The 19,125-nt window shown below is 40.8% G+C and overlaps 1 protein-coding gene and 1 long non-coding RNA gene across 10 annotated transcripts in view; one reads left to right on the forward strand and one right to left on the reverse strand.

Annotated features, from left to right (window-relative positions):
* Positions 1-19,125, forward strand: part of LOC308197068 (uncharacterized protein) — a 47,260-nt gene that overhangs the window by 10,575 nt on the left and 17,560 nt on the right. For 6 of the 9 annotated variants that reach the window (XR_013952552.1, XR_013952553.1, XR_013952555.1 and 3 more), the window contains 2 exons: positions 2,410-2,479; positions 5,124-5,251. Coding sequence is in view for 1 of the 9 variants with exons in the window: in XM_080596936.1 (XP_080453062.1) it covers positions 2,410-2,479; positions 5,124-5,250 (197 nt within the window). In the remaining 8 variants the exon portion in view is untranslated. Of the gene's footprint in view, positions 1-89; positions 333-2,409; positions 2,578-5,123; positions 5,252-19,125 lie in introns of all 9 variants that reach the window. The other 3 variants (XR_013952559.1, XR_013952554.1, XR_013952556.1) reach the window with 3 other exon arrangements.
* The window catches only part of LOC308197069, a 32,329-nt gene that overhangs the window by 5,794 nt on the left and 7,410 nt on the right, over positions 1-19,125 (reverse strand). The window lies entirely within an intron of this gene.

Here is a 19,125-nt window from a genome sequence, read left to right on the forward strand (position 1 = left end):
GCCTAATTAAATGTAATTACTTTATTTTGTGCCAGGGTTCATACTTGTAACATTGCCTTGTAATAATTTAAATTGTATGTATGCTGCAGGGGGACTGTTTGACGCCAGAGAGGAGACGTTCCTGCTGTCCTTCCTTGCAATAGCATGCAAGTCAAAAGTACAGAGACGTCATTTTCCTACCTACTTATTAGCTGCCCTACAGGAGAAGCTCACCAGTAAGGCACTCATTTTATATGGACAGGATGTCTAACGGACCCACTATTGTGCCTAAAAATAGCCTGCATTCAGGACATGCTGGGATTAGCCACAGAGGGAATCCTAGACATTTAAAAGTGAGTGACCTTCCCATGGCACACGAGCTTTGCATCCGTTCTCTTTTATTTTATAATTATGACAGATCAAAAGCATTACACTGCCACTCATTATCTCTTTAGAGGGATTTGAAGAATTACTGTCCTCGTGACAAGCAAAATACTCCTGCTGCTTCTATTTGTTGAGATCAAGCAGTAAATACCCCTCAAACAGCAAAATCACCTGTATTTCATTTTTCCCCTCACGGATTAAGAAAAAGGTTGTTGCAGGAAGAGTAAATGAGCAGCCCGATGCAGTTAATGAGCTCTGGTAAAGCTCCTGACCCATGGAGTAAGTACAAACCAGCCTGAATTTTGAGCCAGACTTCAATGATTAATAATATGGTAAATCTAGTCTCTCTGGTAGTAATAATAGGGGTCACCTTTGGCTCTTTGTTGGCCACTGAAATGAGTGCATCTTCACGGTATGTCGGAGCCCTCCCTTTTCGTCAATGGTGCCAGCAGGTCTACAGCGAAGCAGTTAAACCTAATGTGAGATCTCAAGTCTCTCAAGCTGCATTCAAGTTTAAAGGCGGAGGAGGGGAAAGACCAAACAATTTCTGGCTTTCTAAGAGCTAGATAATTTGTGGAGTGTTTGGAGGAACATCACAAAGAATACAAATGGAAAAACAATTAATCAATTTAATGTAAGGGACGGATGGGACTGTTTCTTTCCAGAAATACTGTCATATCGGTATGTGACTAAAAGCAGGAAGCAGGATTTCATTTATAATATATTCAGTTCAATATAAAATGTCTTGGTGAGGGGAAGACCCTAAATGTTTGTGGCAGTTTTGCAATTTGAGAGAAGCAGCAAGATAAAAATCAAACATGCATGTATTTGCTGTGGCTTTTTTTTTTTTTCTTAACGCTCTTAAGAAAACCTGATTCCTTATACATACTGTTTCAGTTTAGACACCTTTGGGGATTATGCCTGAGCTAATTTTTTAGCTCACTGAATATGCTTGGCATCCAGCCCACTAAGTTTATCCTATCCGTGACTGAGAGCACATGTCACAGTGGAAGATATTAGGAAAATGTTTGCTCCGTGATTATGGAACTAGGGCTTCAGGATTTAAGTTTGTTAATGTGTGGGAGTAGGGGGAGAGGAGACTGTATTTTCATTTGATCCTGTCTTGTGTTTAGGACCCCATTATATGTCTTGTCAAGTGTGCGTTTTGTATGAAGGATGAGCATATTCATCTCCAAAGAGCAGGCTAGGCAGCATGAAAAGCATTTCAGTTTTGCACCAGTAGGTACATAAGCTAAACCATATAATTTACATTTCTCTTTTAACTTGCATTTACACCCACTTACATCTGCTGATGGCAGAAGCTTATTGAGATAGGGAGTCCATCAGTCTACGTTCAGTTTTAGATGTAGGGGTATCATTAATGATTAACTTCTTCTCATTGAGTATCAATTTAAATCAGATCCATTTAAATTCATTTAGAACTGCCAGGTGCAGATGTGAAGTTCTATGACTCAGGCCCCCCACAGCAGGCTAAAGTAAACAAATTCATTTAAGGATGAGGTAAACTTCCAGAAAGATTGTGCTAATGTCCCCTGACTGAAAAGGCAAAAAGTCTATATGGATGCCAACTGTGGAGCATGGTTCAGTGGGAGAGGAACATGGAGCTGTGCCTGTTACTGATGAAAAAGCCCCAAACACATGGAAAATACTTCTGCCCTGATTCTGCCTCTTGTGAAGCCCTTTGGTGCTATGCTGGTAGTGTCAAACTTTGTGTAGAGAGACCAAATTCTGCATTAACAGAGTACTGGAGAGCTCTCCAACTTCATAGCAAAGTTTGCTTGGGCTGCTAGAATCACAGGCCCCTGGTTAGGTGTGTCTGTCCCTTCAGAGATGGTGGGGTTGTTGGAATTCAGTTGCAGAAGCAGAGCTTGTGGTTTGTAGTGAGGCTGGAGCAGGCTGAGATTGCCTACCATCCTGCTCCATCAGACAGGCTGCCTTAGAGGGGCAGAGCTATGTAAAACCAAAGAAAATGGGAAAATCTGAGAACTACTATAAATGTAATCTGCTTTGTGCTTTCTTCCCCAGACTGTAAGAGACCTGTCTTAAGAAAGATGGAGGTGGCCCCCATCTTCCTTCCACGTGCTGCTCTGCCAAGGTACAGGACATCCCAGTCTTGCTGTATTCTGCCAGAGAATTACAGCGGAGAGGAATTTGTGCACTACAACAGAAGCTGAAAAGAAAGAAATCATCTGTGTGAGGATCATGAGCTGTTTATTTTTTGTTTTGTTTTCATGCAAGACAAAAAGCATGACCCAAGTCACTAAGTATTAAGCAGCATATAAAACAAATGAATGAACAAACATGGAAGTGTTTACTGTCTTAAACCTCAGTGCTTTCTGGTGCATGTTTTACTGTATCTTAGATTAACAATTAGGTTTGAGAGTGTTTTTGTGGCTGGCGTTCGAGATTTGCTTCCTATCAGAAGTTTCAAGCACAGCTGCTTCTTGCCATAATGCTCTAAGTGGGCTCTTGCAGGAGGACTGGCAGAGACCCAGAGGCACTACTGATGCCAGCATCTGCATGGCTGCAGAGGTGTGCCCACAAGTGGTGTGTGTGCTAAACTCAAGAGATGATTCCCAGTGAACTTTCAATTCCTACTTCACTTTTTCTGCTGTGCATGATTTTGTAGATCTTTGTCTTACTTCCCTGAGTTACTTCTTTTCCAGACTGAAGAGGGACAGCCTACACTGTTGCTTCTTACCTGGGAGCTGATTTGTACTTTTTGATAAGACTTCCCTGATTTTTCTCACCCCCGTACCCTAGCAGAATTCTGTCGTATCCTTTCTTGAGACAAGGAGACCAGAATATTCAGGCTGTGGTTAAACCACAGATTTAGATGTTGGCAGGATAGTGTTCTTGGTTTTGTCTGCTGTTTCCCTCCTAGGAACTACTAGTTCCTAACACTTGATTGTTCTTTTAACTATTGAATATTGAGATGATGGTTTTGTGGACCTCGTGACTATAACATTAAGATTTGGTAATGGTCAGCTCAGATCTTACCATTTCTGTGTATGTAGTTAGAAAACACCACGACCACCACCTCCCATATGTAATTTTACACATAGCAATGTTTGGTCGAAGTACTGTTTGGCTCCCTTAACACTACCCACTGACTATTACCCACCATTATGTTTGAAAGAGTTATTTGGATCTAGCATGAAGTTGTGAGGTCCTAAGAAATCTCTCCACCAGCTGTGATCTTGAGAGAAGCAGTCACATTTTCTCCTGATAGGTTTCTGGACTTTGTATACACAAGATGTGAAGCCAACATCCAGATCTCTGTTTGCTAGGAGCCAATGAGGCTCAACTTGAACATCAAAAATACTAAAACAAAATACTTCCAGCCCCTGTGTCCTGTTATCAACAGATGGTATTGATAGCCTGTTCCATAGTAAAACAACAAAGGTCTAAACAGGATCTTTAGCAAATTGCCAGTGCAGATGAAAGAAGGGAAGATAGAGGATTAAGAAAAATGGTGCGTTTAAACAGAAAGGAAGGAAAGCAGCATGTACAATGTAGGTTAATTCAGTTTTCTTGTATATGCATCAAATGGCCCTGAGTCTGTTGCTGTTTCAAAAGGGGTATTATGGGTTTCATTTTTGGGGGGAGTTGTTTTTTGCTTTTTTTGTTGTTGTTTTTTTTGTTTGTTTTTGTTACAAAATCATTATTTAAGTGGAGCTTTGTCTTCCCATCAACTCCAAAAATGTGATTTAAGGGCCACATTTCAGAAATTCAAGGCAAAACACCGTCACCTAGCCTTTAGAATAGGGAAAGCAGTGCTGCGGGGTCTACAGACTGGGAAGACTGACATAACAGCAGGACAAATAAGGAGGGTTTGTGTTTACCAGACCTAGCCAATGCTTTGATAAACATCACGTAGCTGGGAGGAGGCAGTGGTGCATCTGCGAAGGCAAGTTGTCTTACATTTATTGAGTTCTTTGAGGGAACCCCCATTGTTCATGTGTCCCTTGGCTCCCAGTTAGTATAGATTTCTTTGGCAGCTAAAGGCATTATGGAATGTGAGGAAAGGTCTTTAAATGGTGAATAATTAATTAAAAGACAGGAAAAATCAAGTAGGAATATGTAAACGGCTTTCAGAAAGGAGAGAGATCACCAGCAGGTAGTGCAAGGATTTCGTGTGTTCAGTATACTTGGAAATGAGTGGGAGGAAGAGGTGAACTATACGGTGACAAAGTGTGTTGATGATAGCAAGCGTTATGGGGGAATAATGTAACAGACCAACTACAATGGGCTGAAAAAGAAGGTGGTGATTAAATGACTCATGTGACAAGACATACAAAGGAACTAAAGTGGAGGAAGTGCTCTCATCCTTACCCTTTCAGAGATAAGCCCTAAACTGACTCTTTCCATCCATATTATAACTAATGGTGCCATGAAAGCATTGGCTGAGTGCAGTAGCAGTTAAAGGAGGAATTCAAATTTCAGAAGTGGAGATCGCTGTAGTGCTGAATCTGATGCAGGTCTGTGTGAACCTCTGGTCTCTTCATCCCCAAAAGAATGTGGGTGACTGGAGAAAGCAGAGAGAAGGTTAATGGGATAATCAGAGGTCTGGCGTGACTTCTGTGTGAGGAGTGACTAAATAGGAGGACTCATCAGCCTAGAAATAGCACTCAGGAGAGGATATCATAGAATTATATGTAATAAGGAGTGTTGTAAAGAGGGTGACCAGCAGTTCAATGCCAGTACAAACCTTTTTTCTTTTTTTTTTTTGTAACCAGGTTTTCTCATTCTGATCAACATCTCCAAGCTTGGGCTCAGTCTGCCAATATCTCCTGCCTCATGAGTGATAGCACTGCAGAGTGGAATGGATCACATTCAAAAAGCTGGTCTGTACAAGCGTTTTAAGGTACGGTGCATACTTTAAAAACCCATTAGCTAAAATGCTGTCTGTACTCTTATGCAGTAGAATATCAATGCATCAGCCTTGGAATAGCTGTAGAAGAAAGTACTTAATATTGAATTTTCTTGCCCTTAAACTTGAATTATAATGATGATACTTCTGTGGCTTTGCATTTTACAATACAACTCTAAAAATACTCCACAAACACTTTAAGATTCTTTCCTCATGATTGTGATGTCTGCCTTGGCAAATGGTGTGCATTATAAAGATATATTGTAGCTGTATTGAAGGTACATGTTACACAAAAAAAGAACTCATTACAAACAGATGTTGTATTAATTGTAAATGTATGTTCTTTTTAAAAACTGAAATTGCTCTTAAAGCACCTATCAAAAAGTTCAAGTAACAATCCCTGTTGTGTTCATGCATTCTATCTTCCACATTTTTGTAGGGGAAAAAAATCCAAAACAATTTAGAGGCTCTAGCTGTAATGCTGCTGTTTTATTTTTGATACTTTCGAATAACTAAATACTTCAAGTCAAATTTTGGTGTGTTGCATAAAAAACTCTGCATTCTCTCTATATATATCTTTAGCATCTCAAATTTACTATTACGTGTGAGAATAACTTCAGAGACGTGTGTGTGTATTTAAGAGCAAGGTGGTGCATGGAGATCTGAGGAGAAATTCTGAAGACTAAGATTAAGTATCTTAACTACACACCCTTGAGGTTGTGATAATTCAGAAATATGTCTTGGGGGAGTTATAAAGAACCTTTTTCAGGTATAAGGTAACACTAGTAAACAATACTTAGCAGAATTGCTGAAAATACTGAGTCCGTTTAATCTGCACGAGCAATCCTTTGAAATCCAAGAAACAGATATAACACGGGTTGCTGTAAAAGTGGGGTGAGAACATGCCAGATCTCTTAGGTAAACAGTCCGCTCACAGTCAGGCAGACTAGATATTCAACATTTGACATAAAAACAGTACCTTCATAAGTGCATCTAGTACCACCATCAATGCCTGATTTAGTTGGTCTCTCCATGTAACTGATGGTGCTCAGTCATGTGGTTTCTACTTACTCAAACCCCCTCCTTGATCCATGCTACTCTTGATTCATTAAGGTTTGCTCTGATGAACTGTAATCATCAGACTCTTGATTTATGTCACTTTGAATGTAGTTTCTTGTGCCGTCCTGCAGCACCATAACCACTGCAGTTTTCTCTCTTGATGTCTCTTGGGCATCTCTAGCGCTACTGCCCAAATTCTTCTGTCACTGCTGATTTCCAGTGCAACCTTTTTTAGTTTTTAAGGTTTTTGTACTTCAAGTTGTCTGTGATATAAGGCACTCTTTCATGTACTCCCAGTTGCCAGTAGGTCATGCTGCCATCCAGAGGGACCTTGGCAGGCTGGAGAGGTGAGCTGAGCAGAAGCTCATGATGTTCAACAAGAACAAGATGATACAGGGTCGGGAGCACCTTCTCTATACGGTCAGGCTGAGAGGGCTGGGACTTCATCCTGGAGAAAGGGAGGCTAGGTGGGGATCTCATCAATGCCTACAAATACCTAAATGAAGGTTGCAAAGAGGATGGAGGCTGTTTTCAGTGGTGCCCAGTGACAGGACAAGAGGCAATGGGCACAAACTGGAACACAAGAGGTTCCATCTGAGCATCAGGAAGCACTTCTTTACTGCGTGGGTAATGGAGCGCTGGCACAGGTTGCCCAGAGAGGCGGTGGAGTCTCCCTCCTTGGAGGTATTCAAAAACCACCTGGATGTGGTCCTGGGCAACCAGCTCTGGGTGTCTCTGCTTGAGTAGGCGGGTTGGACCAGGTGACCCCCAGAGGTCCCTTCCAACCTCAGCCATTCTGTGACTGGGTCTCTCTTTCCTGTGTGCATTTCAGGCTCTATTTTGAACTCCTCAAGTATGTCCATAGTGCTGTCCAGGACCACTTGTCACCTCCTTATCTTCCTGATATGACTGAAAAACAAACAAAAAACAGTTTACATAGTGTATTTCCTACAAATTTACCTTTCGGGCTACATTCAGTTTTTCTAAAATAGTGCGTATGAAAAGTTGTGCTGATGCATAATGGCTGAAAGTTTGGCCCATTTCTAGGTGAACACTGAGCAAACTTTATTGCAGAATGATGCAAGCATTTATAAGATGCTCCTTTTTATGAACAGTGGAAAGGCCAGAGATGACCTACTCTAAATAGAGACGGAACAGAAAGAAGACTATTCAGCTATGGGCTTTTTTTTTTCTCATCTTTTCATTGCAGTTAATCTCTCTCTTGAAGGCAAAGGTGTTTCTGCAGAGCTGTCTGTAGTTAGATGCTTGATCACTGCATGAATGTACATACAGCCAGTATTTCAGGACATTACACCGGGGTAGATGCTGCAATTAGTTGCTGCTGTGCTTTGCTGCTTTGGCAGCTGCTGGGGACGGTTAGTGATGGCATTGCTCTAGGCTGGGAGGGAAGTGAGGGAAGAGGTTATTCCAGTAAGTGACTTGCCTCCTGTTTGTAGCTTGGCCCACTGCATCTTGCCAGACACACAGGCTCCTCCAAGTACTTTCACAATCATCTCTTGTCTCTTCAATTACCACTTCCTCCTCCCCCTGCCTCTCTCTTCCGTTTGACCTCCTAGTAATTCCTCCGGCGCTAGCTCAGGACGGTGCAGTAGGCTATACTACCCGTCCAATTAAAGATGTAAGTATGTGGCACATTAGAAGTTACCTAACAAGCCCCTAAACTCCCCTTAAACGAGAGCCCGCTGTCTCATTGATCTTGCCCGACCCACTTTGAATCCCAAATTTTCATAGGCTGCAGTTAGCTGTCACAGCAATTACAGGTTTTTGGAACTCCGCTGTTGTTTGCTCGCTTTGTGCTGCCAGCCAGTAGTAGTAGGCTTATATGTCCAGATTTAGACACAGGCTGATTTCCCAGGTTCATATATTGCACTTGGGGTTTATTTTTAATTCATAAAGACCACTTGATGTAATGATCGGCAATCAAAGAATACACAATTATCACTCTTACAAACTTTCCTGTGCCTCAGTAATTAAACCAACAAATTAGTTAAAGGCTCCAATGCGGAAGAAGATTGGTAGACTGTGGTCAAGACACACATTTACGGATTTTCCCTAAAGCTGCTTTTCTTGAGGAAGCTTTGATAAAGACCATATGATATCAATTATCATTAACTCTGTGTGGTTTCTCTGCATTTGGAGCTCTCAGACATTAGTAGACAGGAGCCCTGCGTTAAGTCTTTAATGTATAACTGGTATTTATGCTGCATAGCCTATTCTCATTTTGATTTGTCAGCTGACATTTGAAAGAGACGATTTAAGACAATTTATATGCACAGACTGTGGCCTGTTGTGCTGAGTGACACTTCCTCCTCTGATCTGATTTGACAGAGAGCTATTCCAACAGCAGCAACAACATATTTTAAGTGCCAGATTTTAAAACAAACATTTTAATTATATCTCATGTTCAGTTACTGCCCAAAAAAACTGAAGGATGTGTTTTGTTAAGGTGTCACTGCCTGAGCTTGACAACAAAATCAGCGTGATTTAATAAACTGACTTAAATCCTCTCTTCAGAGAACACACTCGTATAAAGTCCCTAAACATCAAAGTCTCTTGTCTTAGCTCTGTTCTACAGTCCGTCAGTGTGAGCCTTCCTTTACAGGCAGCAGAAGGAATTCAGCAAACATGTAGATGTGATTCATTCTTAAGATCTTCAAATATGTGGATGAGTCACTGATAAGTACATGTAAGTTGTGCTGACCAGATTTAGAGTGTAGCATCCAGCACTGGAAATTACAGGATGTAGTTGGGAACAGATGAGGGAGCCTGAAAACTCTTATAATTGAGGAAGTACATATGAAAATCTGTAGCAGGCTAGAAAGTTCATTTGACTGGAAAAACAAATGTGTACATAACTTATTTTACTGGGATTTACAGACGAGTTTGGGCCTGATAGCTCACAATTCCTCTTTGCTCCTTTTTCAGGTGGTGGTTTCCAACAGTTTGGGGGGGGGGGGGGGAGGGGAAACACCCAGTTCTTAGCTCTTAAAATGTCCTAGTTCTGTAGCTGTTTGAAACTAGATTGGCAATATTGGCTTGTATTTTAGCTGAGCTTTATGCCCACATCTGATCCATTGGCTGTGAGATGGGCGGTTAGGGGACTGTAGCATCAAGGCAGATAACCAGGATGCAGAAATGTATGCCTTGAAAATTTTTTCTTGACCTTCTATTTATATGTCAAAGCCCTTGGGTTGCTTATTTGCTTCATATGCAAGAACAACACAATTTCAGGGAGAAGGAAGGGAAGGTTTGTGTTTGAACACGCCATGTGCTCTCAGGCCCTGTTCTTCAACCCAGACAGTGAAACACTGTGCAGAATTTTAGACCCTTCCTGGCAGATAAATCAACTTTTGACTCCCAAGAGAAATTTGGAGACTTCAAATGACATGTTTGTACATCACCTGAGTTAATTTGACTGACAGGTACATGAGGTTATCACATACTGCTACTTATCTTTCTGACTTAGCGCATCATTTTGGGGCAGGTCTACGTTACTGAGGCTTGTGATGTGTTTTACTTTTCTACTTAGGACTTTTCTTCTGTTTATCTAACACCTGCTTGGCTTTCTTTAAAGCTACCACAGTCAGTGTGAAACAGTACAGGTGTTTTTTTCAAGTGTCATAACATAAAACTTGTATGTGTTTTGCAGCTACAAAATGTGCAATAAAGCAGCCCGTTAAGCAGCCAAATTCCTGCTAGATGTAAGCACACAGCAGGGCTCCACCTGCACAGCAGGCCTGGACTTGACCTTGTGATTTTACACACTGATTCATCACAAGGATATTTGGCTGGGATGTTGCTGTAATCATAGTGTAATTGGAAAATCTTCTGATGTTCAATCACCTTTAACTACCTATTCTTGTATCTAGATATGAGCAAACATCTTCAAGGACAGCAATGGGAGGTTTCCCTTTGCTATGAAGAAATGTTAAGCAGGTTCCAATTTTTTCTCAGAAACTTTCAGAACTTTGGGGTTATTGGCTGTTACAATCAAAACTAATCAACAGCTTTATAAAAAGCCATCACCCTTTGTCTAGACATCATTTAAAGTAGCAGTGCCACCTAATGCTTACTCTTTTTCCACATTTTCAGTCTTTCTTTTCCCCAGTCACTTCTTAATGATTAATCCGAACAGCTCATAATCTCGATGCTCAGCTTGGGAGTTTGCATTTTAACTTAGTGTGCCCAGTATTTCTTGCTTAGCTGTTTAGACGTGCTTGTCCTATACTGCTAATTTCTGAGACTTTCTCAACAAAAAGTAGTGAGAGCAATGCCAGGTACGGATTTATCTTTTCCTGCCTGTTTTTCTACAACCGGGTTTACACTGAACTAAATAGAAATGCAGAGCTTGTGAGAATCCTCTATTTCTGCTGCAAAACTCTAATTATCTCAGTATCCTCTTACCCTGGCATGACGTAAGCCTGTGGCACACGGCCTGAGCTTCATAGATTTCAGGTTTCTTTAGCAATCCCTGATAACGAAGCCTTGCTTTTTTTGCTTCAATTGTTGCTAATTTCAAACTTCAGATTATTTGCATTAAATTTAACATCCTAGTCTTCACATGGAGCACATAATGGGCTCATTATGAGACAAGTTTCGTCCCTCAAAAGGAGTGGAATTCCAAAATGATGCTAAACTCAAGATGAGACTAAGATGAGTGGTGGATCTCAGGGTATCTTCAAAGAGTGACTGGCAATGTAGCATTAGAAGAAATTGAGAGAAGCAGAGGGAAGACAAAAAAAAATTCATCAGCCACTTGGAAACTGCTCTGTATTATAACAGCTGTGATGGGCAGCTCAGAGGAAAACACAGACAGGAGAGATGAAAATTTCCACTGGCAATCTGAGAACAAGACAGTTTGGAATGCATGCCCGTGTTTAACAGAGGCTGGGCCCTGGCTTAAACATAGTCCTTGCTTAACCAAATCAAGCTAAGAAAAGCTTACAGTGCTCAAGACATGCAATTTCTGAGCATAGTTAGTATTGTAGTGAGAGCCACTAAAGAAACAGAAATTTAAATACTTCAGAGCAGCAGAAACTCCAGGTTATCATTGAGTAGTTTAGCTATTGAAAAGGATTTGAATTTATGGGAATAAATCATTTCCCATCAAAACTGTTCATGAATTACCTCAGTCTTCCGATTTTAATAGCAGATTAAGTCAGGAAAATGTTCTTGCATCAATCTAGCATTGCTACTGAGGCAGCAGCACTTAGTGATGCTAGGAATTACTTATATTTACTGGGGTACATCTTGACCATTTATTGAGCTTACAGTTAGATATTACTGTATTTTATTAATCTTCCTCAGCAAAATATGCTGGAATTATATTTGCTTGCCCTTTGTCTAGGCTTTTACCATTTACACAGAGCCATTTCCAGACTCAATATTATGCATGCAGAGTAAAGCCTTCAAAGCAGTACTCCCAATCTGCTGGGTTTAGGCAATGAAATTCAGATGGGTTACAGTGCCCACAATCTGCTAGGTTTAGGCAATGAAAGCCAAACAGGATATAGAAATTCATAGCAACTCCATCATCTCTGCTCCTTAAGCTAGAACCTATTGGGATATACGCTTCAGTGACCTTTGCTCACTTTTCAGGTTCTCATGAAACAATGCTGAAAAGGATGGGGGAATTAGCTTTAAAAACTGTGTTAGTTACGTGGATTTAGCATCCTGATAGCGTGTGGTCCGGACGTGGACACTGGGATGCTAAAAATATGGTGCTGTTTTAAAGACGCCTGTATTATAGAAAACATGCCATCAGACTTCTAACTCGCATGGACCATCTTTCACTGCTTCACTGTGTGACTATATATTAGGACAGAGTCATGACAGGCAATTATGCTGTGTGTTTCACTGCACATACAGCTCTGCACGCCTTGCACTCTGGAAAAAACAACAACAAAAAATAAACAGCTTTGTTGTTTTTTAGAGAAATTATTATTTATATATATATATGTAAATATGAGGATTAATTAATCGATAATGTGATTACCATCTGAATAAGACCTAGGCACAAAGTCTCCAGTAGAGGGAGTGACCAAATTAAAAATCCAGTGTAAACTACTCTGAATTATATGTTGCTGGAAAACATTTTTATTCCCCAAGTGTGAGCAGCCTGGGAAGTGGGGAACTATCAGGAACACCAGGACAGTGTTTTACAGACCCTTGTGCATGAAGCTGCCAGTTACACACCTGCGTGAAAGCCAATGCAATTTCAAATAATGACATTAAAATATGTGAACAGCATTAAGAGCCTTTGCTTTCTGCAGTTCATGCGCTGTGGCTGCTGACATCTATGTTGACTGCATTGCATTGCAATATTCAGTATGTCATATATAAGCATACATGGCATTGATTACACTACTTTTACCTTCAAAAGAAACCCAAAAATTCCATATTGTATCCCCAAAACCATAAGGAAGCTGAATTCTAAATATAGGAGTGTTTCCTTCTCTTTCTAGAAAAATATCCTGATTAATCAAAATGATTAAAAGATTGTTTAGCCTTTAGGTAGCACTGACAGGCAGTGCCTAAAACACCGGTAATGACAGCTTAGAGGTACCTGTTTATTTCCCTGGTGATTCCCTCTTCTCACTCTATCTCCTACAATCTCCTAGGCACATGTACCTAAAACAACTATCCTCTCGAGAGGCAGCTCAGAGAAACTAGCCAGGGTGATGATGAAACATAGAAAGCCCTTTCTCACTATACTTTGAGATGTGAGGGAAGGAATGTGCATTTGTAGTTTATTTATTTTTTAATAGTGTCTTTTTACATATTGCATGAGGACTCTTAACTGAGGTCTTTGTGTTGCAAGCCATCAGACAGTGGAGGTACAGTTTCAGAAGCCTCTCCATAGAGGTTCACTGAACAGAAGGTTGCCCTATTTAATACAAAAATATAGTATCCTAATATAAAAAGTAGCATCTATCTAAAAATTTTATGAGGAAAGCAGTGTTTGGGGATGCTAAGGAAATGGTGCACTTGAGAGAGGAATAAAGGGAGTGTGAGGGAGAAGAAAAATGAACTCTATCTAGAAAAGAACTGCCAGCATTTAGTGTAAATATAGTTTTTGATAGAGAACTAGCTTTTAAAAAGATCCATTACCTTTGTGCCTTGTTGCAGCTTTTGAGTGTAGGGTTTTTTTGTTTGGTTGGTTTTGTGTTTTTTTTTTTCTACCCTAGCTAAACTGTGTGTAAAGTAGTAGTCCCATTTCGGGTGAATTTTTAAGTTCTATAAACTTCATAATTGTAGCACACAAACACTTTTTTCCCAAAGACAAACAATGTAATATCCTCTGGGGAAAACAAGAGGTCTCCAAGTTTAGAAAACAGGCTGGAGTGATCATTAGTGAAGCACAATTTCATGGCAGGAAGTCGGCTTGGATCCCGTCTATGTATCCCAGACATTTTATGGTCTGGATACAGAAAGCTCATATGGTGAATGTTGGGGTTTTTAACAGCCATATTTTGGGCCCATAAAATAACCAACTACAACAGTTAATTTTCACCCACACACCCAAATTGCTAGTTGGTATCACAATTTCAGTCCCCTGACACCCCTTACACAAACATACACTATCACCACCAAAAAAAGTAAAACCAGGAGGGTAGTCTTTGGGGATTGCAATGGAAGTTAAAAAAATCACACACACAATACACACAAAAACGAGCAGCAGATGACTGATTATACCTTCCAGCAAGTCACAGGAGGAAACAGTTTACAGAATGCGTTGCCTCACAGCTCTTCCATCTCTCCATCACCTCCCTGTCCTTTTCCTTTCTTTTCTGGTCTGGTCTCTGTCGTCCTCCTTTCATAAGCTGTTGTAGCCCAGAGCAGAATCAGCAACTTCCAAGAGTACCAGCAACTTTAAAATTTCCTTTCACCCTTTCAAAAATGGATCCATGTGTTTAAGCAGGAAATACAACAGATAGGTTGCTACTGTGTTGTCTTGCGTTGTGAGAAAATGTAAGCAAGCAGCTAGGTTATCATCTGCTCATCCTAACGAGCACTTAGCCCTACTTAGGACACTGCTATGCCTCAGAAGAAAGAGAAATGCTGATTCTCTACTTTATCAGAAAATGAACAAGATGAACAAGCTAAGCTGTGAAACACATTAAAAACTTGTTGGTCATTCAGTTCAATAGGAAAAAAAAAAAAAAAGGAATGAACAAGTAAGATAGAGATTTCTCCTTAAGCTCTCTGTAGGATTTGGCTCCAAAATCCCATTAGAAATTACTTAGAAGTAAGCCCCAAGTCCTAGAGGTAGTTTTGAAAAGCTTGGTTAGCATAAGTTTATTTTTGACAGAGATGTGAGTTAATGCGTAAATATGTGTCTTGAAATAGGACTCTCTTGTTAGGAAGAAAGATGTAGGCGATCAGGGATGCGTGGTTAATGACATCATTTAGAGGGAGAGGTATTGTTTGATTAATTGTATTTAGCTACTCAGTAACTTAAATTGGGTTCAGATTAAAATGGAGTGATTTTGTCGTGCATACCTAGGAAGACACTTCATGAGATGTATGAAATGTCAGGCTAAGTATCACGAATGGGGATTCTGGCTCAGCAGGTTCAAAAACAAGGAATTATTCACAATGGACTTGAAGCTTGCAGATTTATAGACCAATCCTGCATTTGCAAAATGAGTTATGTAGATTTAAGAGGCCCTTTCTCTTAGGTCCTGAGCACTTTCAATGGGAAAATTATAACGCACATACATAGTTCAAACAATTCTAGAAATTGGAAAAAGTAGCTGTAAAACTGATTTTAAAATGGTCAAGACACACCAGCCAGCCACATCACCTTCCTGCCTGCCTCATCTAATCAATCTTGCCCAAACATACGATACGGACTGTAACACATTGCATCTCCTCTTACTGTGTTCGGCCTGGTCATCTTCTTCCACCCAGCTAAGCTGGAGGGGAGATCAGCACACAGCTTGTAAACATACTTCTTTGGCAGTCTGCATGGGAGAGGTGGTGTTTTTCTTTAAGCCACTTCCTAGGTATTTCTCCCCTCAAATTGCTTCCATTACATCGTTTCATAGTTTCTCATAAAAAGGAAGACTGCTTCCTTAGGGCTTTCCTGGGCAGAGGATATGTGAGAGAAGCTGTAATCCTCTTGACCTTTCCCTGCTGGACGATGTTTCATCCTGTTGAGGGACTTAAATCATGTTTCCAGGGTGGAACCTGCCCATGCCACACACTTCAGCATTCAGAGCTGGTCTCTCCTGCTACCTCGCTTTGTGATCCTATAGCATCCTTCACTTGGGAGGCCCCAGCTTCACCTTCCACACTAGTTCTTTACAGAACTTTGGCCTAGTTTCCAGTTTCCTAGTTTATTCTCTTGCTTAGTTTGTATCTGCCTATAGACTTCCAGCCTCAGTCTAGGTCTCCAGCTGTCTGAGCTAAGCCCTAACAGGATCATAGAATGGTTTGGGTTGGAAGGGACGTTAAAGATTATCTGGTTCCAACTAGATCAGGTTGCTCAAAGCCCCATCCAGCCTAGCCTTAAACGTTTCTCTCCCTCATGGGATGCACAGCAGCAGCTCACGACAGCACCCTGGCCTACAGGCTCTCTTGCTAAAAATAATACATATATTACAGGTACAACTGCTGCTGGTGAATCAGGGATGGGAGGGGATTTATGGCTCCCTCACTGTCAGCTCTTTGATCTACTTTTTATTTTTGAAGTACAGGTAATTTGGCCAGCAAAAGCTGCTGCTCAAGAACATTTGAGAAACACCATCTCAGATTGATGTGCCTTGCCAGATGGGCTCAGCAAATGACTTTCCCTGGTGCTATTTTAAAAGTCTTTAGTAGAGTTGTGCAATTCACACTAATTCTGAAGAAGTCTCTTGGAACATGCCAAAGATAAAGAGTGCATTTTCCAGACTGCAACATTTTCCAGGTAATTTGGGTTATAAGAAAACAGTTACCTGATCACCTCCAATCTGAGTTCAAACAGAATATGGTACACCAGATCTTAAAATGGGACAGCTTTGTGTGGTATGATAAATGACTTTACAGATGCATGGAAATTCAAAATTTAAATCCATTTTTCAAGCATGTTGGAGAGAGTAGTGAAAAATAGCTTTACACCCCACTCATCAAAGTTATGGCATACATTTATTATGTAAAGTGTGATTTATCTGCTGTCTTGCATATATTCCTTTGGGGCCTGAGATCCAGGTTTAAGAGAGAGGAGAGCTGAAATGTTGTTGTCTGAGAGAGTGTTCTATTTTTTGAAATGCGATATATATAGCAGATTTCAGCTGTAAATATGTAACAATAGCAACAACACTTGAGCTGTTCACACCATTGTGGAAAACAGAAAACTTCTGCCATTTATCACTCAGCTTGAACCAATACTTTTACATTTCAGAGTCTTGGTTCGGAGCAAGCCTTTTCTGGCTTTAATTTTCAAAGATTTTATTTTATTTCTGATCAAAGCGATACAAAATGAGCCACACTGAACTTAGCCAATGTATCACTACTAAAACTGGTTTCCAGATAGCTCATTTTCATTTTCTGTAAATCAAATTACAATGGTTAGTCTTATTGTGTGGTTTGCATGATTGCAAGAGAATTTAAAAGCAAACTTCAACACTCAGCAAATTCATGGAAATCCAATGACAAACTTACTGAGCTAAATGCAGCTAGAGAATGTTGAACATGGGAGACTTCAGTCTAACACAGCATAGCTGGCAGCCTTAGTTTCATGATTCATCTTAATAATTACCATGGAAAATTAGGAGTTTTAATCCGCCTGTAAAGGGCACCTTCCCAGCATATGAAGTTCTCTTCTAAAGCAGTATCAGTTAATACAACAGGGTGAAATCTCAACCGCACTGGGGAATCACTAAAATACTGGCTCAGGTCAGCGTGTGCTACCATGCAGAAGGAAAAGTTTTGGACTTGCGTTGCAGTTATATGGAGAAGTCCTATGAGCCTTGAGAGTTGCTAATATTGGTTGGAGTAAATTTTTAAATTTTTAAATATTCCTCCGATGCATCTTTGTTCTAAATGTAAAGCTCTAACTTAAACTCGGAGGGCTGTAGTCTGCCATGAACTCTCTGCATGTTATCTTACATGTGTTAAGTGGCAAAAGCAGAAGGCATGCTTACATCAGCCTAAATGAAAGTAATTTAGGTTGAATGTTTGGCTGATGCTTCAGTTTCAATGTCCACAAAACGGTGTATGCAAATGGCTGCTTGCAAATTCAGAGCTCTCCCAAATGCACAAGGCATACGTTTTTTGTATGGGCAGTACTGTGGATTGTCTCAATTACCAGTTCCAAAATTCCCACTAAAACTGTGCTAAAAATTGTTTCTTAGAATTAAAGCAAAGGCTTCAACCTTGCAGTGCTTTTAAAAGGCAATCCTACATGTAATCCACAAGGTAACTTGGACATAGCCTCAGATATGAATTTTAATTAGTTTTCCTTCTCATATATGGGCAGTATCCTAACTAACACTCTGCATATGTATTCATTCCATCAGGTTGGATTCAGCTGGAGGAGTGTTTACAATTATTTTAAGCAACCATATTTTACCCTTTCATAGGCTGGGACTGTAGCATGAAAAGGATGTTAAACCCTGCTTTAAAACAAAGCATTACATGGTTGCTGCTATTTGTCCCAGAGCTCTTTGCACACCTTTTTCTACCAAAATCACTTCTTTTAAAAAGAGAGGATAAAGACTTCTTGGAGAGTACGGAAAATAAGTTAACCCTGATCGGAGTACAGCCTTTGCAACAGTTTTAATCCCTGAAGTGCAAGAGCAGACAGCAGCTCTAGCTGAGGAATGTGTTTCTAAGCCTACGAAATGCAGAGGAGTGAGGCTGCAGTGGCTCCCACATCGGACAGGAGGCAGTGGATTGTGCTGACCTGGCAGAGGAGCTTGTTGCAGACATGGGAGATGTGTGCAGAGAACCAGGGAGAGTGAAACTCGCTTGGCTGGAGGCAGCCAGCCGGTTGTTTGCAACCTTTAGGTCAGGAAACAAAGCGGAGTGCCAAAAGTTGGAAGGGCAGCGCAGGGAAAGGCTGGTGCTAGAATTGCTGGTTGTGTTTTTTGAGGCCTTCAGCACTGGGGACAGTCGGAAGCAGAGGCTGGAAAGGATGGTTTGAGGCACTGACTCACTATGGCTGTCCTTACAAAATGTTCAGCTGACATTTAGCAGTTGTGAACTTCTTGAGCTTCCTAAACCCCGTTGGTCGAAGTTATACTGACACTGGGGAGAAACAGCAAACCTGGATGGAAACCACTCACTCAGTGACATTTACTTCTCTGCAGTAGTTTAGAAGCCCGCTTGTCCAGCCAGCACCAAAATCGTGGCACACGTTTTAGTTACTGGTGTGCAGAACTCCATTTTTCTTAATGTGAGTGGGAGAAGTTGTGATTCGGTGAGTGGTACCAGACAGCATTTTTCCCTTGCTGCAGGCGGATGACTGCGAGTCTCTCCAATCCTGTTGTTCCCAGTATGTACCACAGGGAGCAACCTAATCTGCAGTTGGCTCCTTTTTGAGTGTAAAGCTCAATCTAACAAAGTTTTAACAAATAACCTTCAAGGAGAATTGCTGGATCAAGCAGGCTCTTCTGCCTGCTTACGCCTCCCCTCTTCTCACACTCTTCATCCTACTGCTCATCCCTGCATGACTACCCTGAAAACTAACCTATTTTCTTTTTCTGGACAATTATTTGACCAGATGGGTTCCCTATGCTGACAGTGCACAGTGAAACTTCTTGTGTAGGGCTTTGCATGGGGCTGGGAAAGAGACATTGCTT

This window comes from Anser brachyrhynchus (genome assembly GCF_964034855.1).
Source record: "Anser brachyrhynchus genome assembly, chromosome: 6".
NCBI classification, from domain to species: Eukaryota; Metazoa; Chordata; class Aves; order Anseriformes; family Anatidae; genus Anser; species Anser brachyrhynchus.